Below are 9,932 nucleotides of genomic sequence, written 5' to 3' on the forward strand. Positions count from 1 at the left end.
GCCTACCCCAGTTACCACTACTGTGCATGTGTGTCAAGGACAGAAAGGCAGATGTGTCAAAGCAGTTTGGAGAGAAAAACAAAGTAAAGAACAACAACAAAAAAGAAAACGATTAATCGATTATTAAATTAGTCATCGATTATTTTAATAATCGATTAGTCGTCGACTAATCATGGCAGCCCTAAAGGTGAGCAATGTACATTTCCTATGTGAGTACCAGGCTTTAGTTGTAATCAACACCTTGAAATGGGTCTAAAGAATGAGAAAGTTGCTCCTCTGTTGCAACATCCTCCTCCTCAGGACAAACTGTACTAACAGCTGCTTATCAGCAGGTGGCTCTACAGGCGTTTCTCAGCTTGCTCTGAATTATTGTCCTGGTGGGACTGCTTCAGGCCATGAGGGGGAAAAAAAGAGAAAACAACAAAACTTTGCTGCTTGGTGAGTATTCAATTTATTCTGTAAAGACTCAGAAGTGTACAAAGAATGATACAACAGTACTTTATGATCAGACTACTGTTTTTTTTTTATCTCATAAAAGGTTTTTGTGATCATTRACACCACAAGTCCAGATTTCATTGATCTCAAACCAAAATAAATTTGTAACATTCGACACAAGTGCATACACTGCTGGTAGGAGACGCGCCTCCAATTTCACTTTGGATGGTATAGCACCGTTCTGAGCTATTAGCAGCTTGACAAAGATGCAGCTTAGTAAGATTCATGTAGTGACTGGATGTTTATATAGAAACAAGAAAATTCAGAGGAGAGCAAAGACCTCCTCGTTTGGCTCTCTAGCAAGCACAATATCTCACTCCGCCAGTGTCTTGGGATCAAATAGAGAATTTAGTTTTACTTTTGAAAACTTTTTTTCAAGTTTTTTTTTTGCCAGGTACAATTTTTGAAACAGCTTAAAGTTGAACATCTCCAAGTGTACAGAAAGCAGCACAAGATTACTTTATTTATTTATTTTTTTTACAGATATAGACCAACAGTGACTATCAATACACTGGCATGTATTTTTTTTTCTTCTTTATTTTTGAACAGCACAGTAGCTCGAAAGCAAGGTGATGGACAGACAGGTCATATAAACACACGGACAGAGCTGAGTAAGGCAACATTAGCGTGACAGGCTTCTCTGTTCAGTTTGCAGGGCAGTGTTGTGTATTGATCTCGACAAAGCTGTCAATACGTTTGCTGTGAAGCAGAGTGATTGTGTTTTTTTTATTATTTATTTTTAAGCATTGCTGTCTTCATTAGTGCATCGTGTATAGTCTCTTGTGTGTAGCTGAAATGCTAAGTGATCACCAACATCATTACAGATCTAAATGAAAAYACGTTTGATTGCATCTGGACTTACAGTGACCATAGAAGAGTAGATAGAATTGAAAAAATCCAAATAACGGAAAAAGTAAAATTCAAGGCAGTGCTGAAGTACTGGTTGCTAAAAAAGTAAAAAATATCACAAAGCCAACAATAACATTTTCTTGACACATTTTTTTTTTGTTGTCGTTTGTCCAGTCAGTACAAACCATATTTTATAGTGCAGTTTTACCTTTTATATATATATTTATATTTATATATTTCTCCCTATGGCCCCAGCAACAATATCTCTTGGCCCTATCCCGACCTATCTTCGTTCATTCAAGTCAGTTTTCCAGTCAGTGTGYGTCTTTTCTTTCTTTTCTTTGATCCCTTGTTCTGACCTCACTGTGCACCCTCCCCACATAACCACAAAAGAAGCATGAAAGGCTTAAAACATCACAGGACTCAAAGGTGAGAAGTTCTTTCTTGTTTTTTTTTTCTTGTTTTTTTTTTTTGACGATGGCAGGAAGTGATGGCAGATGGAAGAAGAGGAGGAGGACAGAAGGGGAGGGGCGTATTATTCACAGTTTCAGTCAGAGTCCAACGGTCCAGCTACAATCACATCTGCTGTCATTATGAACACACTTTTTTTTCTTTTCTTTTTTTCAAGACTGTGACCAGGGGAGCAAAGCCACGTTCCTCCAGCTGGATCGGGTCTGCTTTCCTCACACCTCCAGCAGCTCCATCCTCGGGCGATCCCTAACACACACAAACACACACAAACACACAACAACAACAATAAAATGTAAGAACGTGCATAGAGCGTTTCTAAAAGGTAGCATAGCAAAAACACTTGTTTACACGTCAACTTGCATCTTAATCCACCTCATCAAAAACAATTGTCATGATTTATTCACACATATTAGCATTTGCTCTCAATCTATAATTTAGTGCCCAGACTTGTCTAAAAATAGCTTCTTAAACACAGGCCTTTGATTGCCTGAATAAGCTCCTCAGCATGAGTACCTGAGCACGCTTCTCCTGCTTCCTTTTTACTGTACATCACGCAGCAGCCACTACAAACWGCAAGCTGTCACGCTTTCATCACCCCCACCCCCTGGCTTACATCGTTTTTCCCTCTCTGACTGATAAACAACACTTGGCTCGGTAAACATCACAAGGCGCGCTGAATGAGAAGTGTTCCTAACTTTAGTAAATCACAAATGGGTTATTTTGAGTCAAGTACCTGGCCTGATTGGCTTCAGTCTGCTGTTCGATGAGTGACTGACTTGTCGCTGGCTGCTGGTGGTCCTCTCCTCTCTTGGACCAGGGGTCCCGCTCTGTCTCCTCGGTTCTGTCGCGCTCACCGCCCCCCTCGGACCTCGTCAGGGCCAGCAGCGGTGCGCAGGAATCCTGCCACGCGACYCGCTGCCCTGGGTTCAGCCCGGCGTCTCCTTCGAGATGCTTGTTCTTTTCTTGCTCAAACAGTATCTTTTTGGCTGCTGGAGGCTCCTTCAGTGATTCAGTTTCAGGGTCCCCGTGGGCCCTTGTCTCCTCTGGCTCAGCAGGYGCCCGCTGAAAAGACTCCAACCACTTCAGCTGCCCGTTCTTGTGGCTGTAGCGGCTGTCGCTGAACCAGCGGACCACCTCTGACTTAGGGAGGCCCGTCTGGATGCTCAGCTCCTCGTACTGAAGGCTGCTGGGCCAGCGGGTGTTGGAGAAAGCCTGCCGGAGGATTTGCAGCTGCTGTGTGGTCTTGTTGCCCCAGGGTGGCGAGAAAGATGTATGACAGGCAGATACCTCGATCTCACACTTTGATTCTTGATGCACAACCTCAGCTGTTGCCTCTTGTTCGTTCATCTTCAGCCTTTTAAAGTTGATCTTAATGGGGTCGCCTCTGAGCTCTGGACACCCTCTGTTTCCAACACTTGGGTCCTCTTCCTTAATGAGCTGCTTTAAGATTGACATGCCTTTTATAGGGAAGTCTTTGTTGCATTTGGTCTCATCTAAAATGGATGAGTTGCCTTTCGTACTGATGGTGGTGCTGGTGCTTTCAGTTGGGGATTTGCTGGCATAATTATGGTTGGGGACACTGTCATTACAGATGGAGCTTGGATTTTCACTGCTAATACTGTTGCTGTTGGTTTTGTGTGTGTAATTGTTGTTTTCGCTGTCAGGCTGCTCAGCGTGGGCCAGTTCTGGTGCACCGACGCTGCCGCTGTTATGATTGTTGCAGGTGGAGTTGCTGGTGTTGTCGGTGACCGCTTCGCTTGTACCGCCGTTTGAACTTTCTGAGCCACTGTTGCTTTTCGTGTCGGGCTTGCCGTTGGCGTCCGCGGCACAGTGCTCACCGTTACTGCTAATGATAGCCGGGAAGGTGGCAGTGCTGTTGGTTGGGCTGCTGTGGTTCACCAGTTTCCTGTTCTCAACACCGTTACTACAGCCGGAATAGCTGCTGCTGATGCTGCTGCTACTGCTGCTTCGACTGCTGCTAGTGCTACTGACACAACCGCTGCTTGCTGCCAAGTCCAGGCCGTTGCTCTTGTCTGGCTCCACAGTGGCTTCAGCACTCTTGGTCGGTTCCTGTGTTGTCCGGACAATTGGTGGAAACTTTTGTGGGGCAAGTGGAGAAGGATATGAGACCCTTGTAACGCGGGGCTTGGTTGTAATGTTGGCCTGCGTGGTTATGATGCCAACGGACCCAACAGACCTGGGTTTTGTACTGCTGTAGGGAACTTTGGCCGCTTGAAGGTTTGGTCCTTTGATGCCAGGATGGCCAGTGACAGTGTGGTGGGTTACGATGTGATTGATCTGCCGTGGCGTCACAGGTTGCTTCTGGGGTGTTCCCCCTTGGAAAACAGTGTTGAACATTTTCCTCCTGGCCTCTTCGATTTCTTCAGGAGACCAGCTAATGCCCTGCTTCAGCCTTTGGGCAGTGAACCACAGTTTGATYTGTTCTTCTGGGAACTCTGAAACCACTGTTAGGTAGCAGAGCTCGGCTTTGGTCGGGTAGGGAAACTTGCCAAAGGATGTCTTGAGAAAACTGCTGGTGTCCATGGCGGCATCGTAGGTGGGGATGCTGCTGAGAGGGATCATCACCTTTGGAAGATCTTTGTTTGAGTCAGAAGAGACGGGAGAGTAAAGGGAGGGAGTGTGCTGGTGAAAGACTTGGTTGGACACTGTCGTAATCACATGAGTGACAGTGGTCCTCGGCATAGGTGGGGCACCAGAAGTACTGAGAGCCCCGTTTTGGAGTTCAGGCACATTAGTCAGCATGTTGGGGTCGACATCCTTTCCAGAGTCTAACTTGCGTAGCTCCACGGTGTGAGAAACCACAATCTTTTTGTGCTCCCCCTTGGCTTTCATCATCTTGGCAATTGGTGTTTTAGTGAGGGAGATCCCAGATTCTTTGTTGTCTTCTCCACTGTCCGTGAAGAGGCTTTGTTCCACGGCTGTTGCTCCATCTCTCTTGCTGACGCTTAGGGAGGCAGTAACCAAGCCTTCCATTATCTTGGGGTGAGCGTTGGCATTGTGCAATGCAAGAGCCTCGAAGCGGACGACTGACACCCCACAGTTCAGGCAGTAGAAGGTGGGCTGGGCCCTGAAGTCTAAATGACAGTTGTGCATGTGATCCAGAAAGTAGTTCAGATCTCTGGACTCAAATCGGCAAGCGACGCAGCCATAGGTGCCTCCCTTCTGCGTTTCACTGCCACTTTCGGATTTGGAGGAGGTGTGAGAGAAATGGCCAGACTCCTCTCCAGAGATGCTGAGTATGCCATCTTCTGGGATTGTTGGTAGGAGTTCTGGGAGCGAGCCCAGGATGATTTCCTCACGCACATGTTTGGATTTGGATGGTATCATGCAGGGCACAGTGGATTTCCTCTTACTGGCCATGTTGCAGCTTTGTATGAATGGGACAGTGAGTGACTGGTTGTCCGGTGCGATGAGAACGGAAGGCAGGTGGATAGTGGAGAGGGCCGAGTGGAGTTTAGTGTCATGGACCAGCCACTAGAACATCACAGTGTTGCTTCATGCCTTCTGCCACGTTTGGACTTTTGTCACATGGACACGTTTAACCTGAGACGTGATGGAAGCAAAGAGAAAAAAAGAATGCATCAGTTGGAGAAAAGAAATGCCATTAATGGGAAATAAGACAGAAAACAGAGGAGTAAATAATGAAAATAAAAAGGGAATGTAGGCGCAGTGTATATGACATTCAGATTATTATTGCTTTTCAAAGCCAGCATGAAAATGCATTACATATTACAGTGAGCAGAATGCAGAAGAAGTGAGTGGTTTCACTCAGGATAATACATGTGGGTGGAAATGTAAAGCGTGAAAAGAGCTGGCAGTTAAAACACCACACACTGAAAGAGTCCAAAGCTTTTCTTTAAAACAAGAATTCTGCGTTTTAATCAGAAACTAAGGTCACGTTTTACCGACTGCAGGAAGGAAAAAAACAAGTGAATCCAGACACATTTTTAAAAGTCTGAATGCAATTTGTGCACAAGACTATTCATGCACTGAAAATGAGATTGGAAATCCTGAAAATGATTTACGCTGATTTTATGAAGGAAATCCAAAAATGAAAAAGCTTTTTCCTTAAAAAAAGGGGGTGGGAGGAATAGGATTTCACTCTTATACACACCTCTTTAATCGGGGTGTTTTGTGCCATTAACACTTGAATTCACACATTTCTGTCTAGATATTATATGAATAAAAAAAGCACTGTCTCCTCGTTGTCCTCATCAAATCTTTATCAAATATAAAACATGCAATATGAACGCTGCTCAACAGCTTCAAGGTAATGTGTAAATATGATGCACACCTTCGTCTAGGAATGTGTTAAAGTCAGGAAGTGGAAACCTTTTTTTTGGGAGTGTTTTGGGGATTTCACACCTATCGACACTCCTGATGGTGCCAAAACTATCTAACCTCGCCAACGGTCTCACATTGTTTCAACAACCGCAAATATGCTAAATACACAGGTTTATGTCTGCCAAAAATGTCTTTTTTTGTCTGGAGTTTAGGCAGGGTGGTTTTTTTAAGCATAGGGTTGTATTTTTGTAAGATTTGTTTATTCCATCCAACTGTGAGATCTCACCTTGTGCTCCTGTCTTGATTTGATATTTTTTGTATAAAGGTTAAATAACAGTGATCGTTTTACTGGCCCGACTTGGACGTCAGCCACGTGTTTTCACATTGTACCAAACAATGTACCTTACTGGCATCATGCAATGTCAAGAKGAAGATTAGGTGTGTCTGGTGTTTGTGCTGCAGCAGGAAGACATGTTGACTACAACTATTCTCAGGAAGGACAGGATCTGATAGTACGCACACGCTGCTGGCTCAGTCTGACACTCATCCTACACTTGTTTAGTCGTAACAAGGCTGCATATGTTATAGAAACGCACAGATCAAGGGCACAAATCCATAGGCAGACTAATTCTCTTGGTTTTTCTGTATCTACAGCTCTCTAATCTAAAGAATGGATGCAGAGTCTTTTTCCTTGTTCTCAGAAAACTTGTTTTCCCAAAGAGTCACACTGAAACCAGAGAGTCCACTTACTTTTTTTTCTAACTCTACAAAGTATAAAATATGGAAAAACAAATGAGGAAGAAAATATCAAAGTGGAGGCTGCGCTCTGCAGCCCCGTGCCCTCTGCCTGAACCTTTGACACACACTTGCACTCTCACACAGCCTCTGTTACACCACTCCCGTCCTCATTTCAGAGTCTGGAGATGCATTGATGTGTAACATGCTGAAAACTAGTCTCATCCCATCGCCATCCATCCACATCACTCAGACTTTTTCCTGCAAGCCTATTTATCCTGAGAAGAAAACAACGTGTCACCCATAACAGGCTGTATGACGAAACTTCAGCATTCCTCAGCATCTTGTTCTGCAGTTCACTGGTTACAAAGAAAATCATTCCACATACTTTTAGCAGGCTCCCCTCCCTCCCCACATTATGTTTGCACACTGAAAAAGCATTTTAACAGACCGTGCATTTCACTTTCTCCACATGCATGTTTGCCTGTATCAGGCCACAAGTTAAATAAAAGATGAGCCCGTTCTAAAGTGTATGCCCAGCTGTATGATCCCACACCACAATGTGACGTCCTCCTTTAGCCACATCTATATCATTATTCCTGTGTATGTTTCCTAACAGAGCAGAAATACAGAAACAAAAGAAAAAAGAAACCAAACCAAACCAAATAACCCAAACTAGGTCACCGGCATCTTATGCAGTAATCCCGGTTCACTGCATCCTGACGCGGCCGTGTGCTGTACGTTTCGCCGCCAGAGAGGTCATGATATCCTCTGACGGCACATTCGATTAACCCCTGGTGAGGACACGGCAGTCACTGTGTCTGTTCCACCGGGAGAGGGATTTAGATGTCAGCTTTCACGCAATAAAGCAACRCAGTGATTATCTCAGACAGCCGTGTAAAAAAATGTCATTATGTTATAGAAACGCTGGGTCAAGTTTAGTCACGCTACAGTCATTTTGTAGTTCATCCAACACACACAGCAGTGATGTAATGTAAAGAATGCAGATTRAAGAAAGTGTACAAATAATTTTAAAAGGACAGTTCACATCTTTTGAAGTGTGGTTTGGCTGYAAAGTTTCGACCCGTTTCCTGTTGTAGCATTTTTAACGAACTCAGTTCAGAGAAATACATTGTAATTCTGAGCTGACTGATGAGCTAAATTAGGGTGGGCAATCCTGCAGCGCTGCATGTTTTATTTGTTTCTCTGCTCCASCACACCTGATTTGAATGAATGGGTGATTATCAGGYTTCTGCAGAACTTGGAAGAGGTAATTCAATGACTGAATCAGGTGTGTTGGAGCAGAGAAACAAGTAAAACATGCAGGGCTGTGGCCCTCCAGGACCAGGATGGCCCACCCCTGATAGAGGCTGGTCCAACCAGGGTTATGATTAAAGTGCTGCCATCTTTAAACAATTCCAACCCCAAAAGTGTTATAGTAAGAAAYAGGGTTGGGCATAATTGTATGGTATGCAATTAATCACCAGAAAAAGATTAATCGATTATTTTTTGGCACTTGACGATTAATACGATTAATGCCACCAGGCAGAGTCTGCTCGGTGCTCCTCTCCTTGACTTGAACATTTAACTGCAAAAAATAAAGCCATACAAATACGTCACGAGTTGCAACTTTCACAGGGTTCTCAATTTCCTCGCGTGCGTCGCAAAAACCACCKCCCTGTCAACTGAGTTTGAATGTGTAAAAAATTATTGCAACTTTTCATTCGAAAGAGTCACAAAATCGTTGAGGTTGTCTCAAAAACTGTCCGTTCAAAATGAGGCTCACTGGTCATTTGGTCACAAGTGCTCACAATTCAGCGACACTGCAACAACAACAATTCTGTTTTCCCACACTTTTGTGTTGCTGACTAGTCTCTAACAGCCCAGTGAGATACCATCGTTGTCACTTTTGCATACATAGTTAATTATTAAAATGTCTATAGTTAGCTGTGAGCACAAATAGCTTCAGCAGCCTGAGGCACTTCTGGCAGGTACACCTTTCCTACTCAAATAACAATGTAAAACTAAACTGACAGCGGTGTCAACGTTTGTATAATTGTATTTGCATGAACTGCTACAAAATTTTGGAGACTGGAGATTTGAGATTGCAGCAGTCCACTTTGGTCCTGGTACGACTCAAAAGTTGGCTCATCAAGTCGGTTAGAATTAAAGTCTATTTCTCCAAACAGTTAATACAGAGAGCTGTCACTYCCACAGAACCCTTTTCAAAAAATGTGAGCTATCCCTTTAAACTATTTCAGCCCTGTGCCACACTGTCTGTAAAGGAAGTGTGAAAAGGGTGGATTGCTCTCTCTGAGTTGGGGGTGAGGTTCTGCCTCAAGTGGAGGAGTTCAAGTGTCTTGGGGTTTTGTTCACGAGTGAGGGAAGAATGGAGCGTGAGATTGACAGACGGATAGGTGCTGCTTCTGCAGTATTCCTCAGTTGTACCAGTCTGTTGTGGTGAAGAGGGAGCTGAGCTGTAAGGAGAAGCTCTCTGTTTACTGATCAGTCTACGTTCCTACCCTCACCTGTGGTCATAAACTTTGGGTAGTGACTGAAAGAAGGGGACTGTGGATACAAACGGTCGAAGTGAGTTTCTTCCACAGAGTGGACTCTTCCTAAAGAAAGGATGAGAAGCTCAGTAATCATGGAGAGACTCAAGAGTAGAGCCACTGCTCCTCCACATTGAGAGGAGCCAGTTGAGGTGGTTAGGGCATCTAGTAAGGATGCCTCCTGGACACCTCCTTAGGGAGGAACTTCAGGCATGTCCAATTGGGAGGAGACCCTGAGGAAGACCCAGGACATGCTGGAGAGACTGTCTCACGACTGGCCTGGGAACGCCTTGGAGTCCTCCCAGAAGAGCTGGGAGAGGGAAAGAGGTCTGGGCCTCCCTGCTCCCCACGACCCAACTCATAATGAATGGAAGACAATGGATGGATGAAATGCAAAGAAGAAAAAGACATTGTTGTGTGTTATCCAATACGTTGGATGGATGGATGGATGGATGGATGGATGGATGGATGGATGGATGGATGGATGGATGGATGGATGGATGGATGGATGGATGGATGGATGGA

At 44.5% G+C, this 9,932-nt stretch overlaps 1 protein-coding gene across 1 annotated transcript in view; it reads right to left on the bottom strand.

The window, feature by feature from the left end:
* Positions 1-516: 516 nt before the first annotated feature.
* Positions 517-9,932, bottom strand: part of zhx3a (zinc fingers and homeoboxes 3a) — a 20,305-nt gene continuing 10,889 nt past the window's right edge. Inside the window, exons 2-3 of the mRNA XM_014017748.1 lie at positions 2,549-5,379; positions 517-2,061 (exon numbers count right to left, since the gene is read on the bottom strand). Of these exons, the coding sequence (XP_013873202.1) occupies positions 2,028-2,061; positions 2,549-5,196 (2,682 nt within the window). The 5' untranslated portion in view covers positions 5,197-5,379 and the 3' untranslated portion in view covers positions 517-2,027. The remainder of the gene's footprint in view (positions 2,062-2,548; positions 5,380-9,932) is intronic.

This window comes from Austrofundulus limnaeus, unplaced genomic scaffold, assembly GCF_001266775.1.
Source record: "Austrofundulus limnaeus strain Quisiro unplaced genomic scaffold, Austrofundulus_limnaeus-1.0 Scaffold175, whole genome shotgun sequence".
Taxonomy (NCBI): domain Eukaryota; kingdom Metazoa; phylum Chordata; class Actinopteri; order Cyprinodontiformes; family Rivulidae; genus Austrofundulus; species Austrofundulus limnaeus.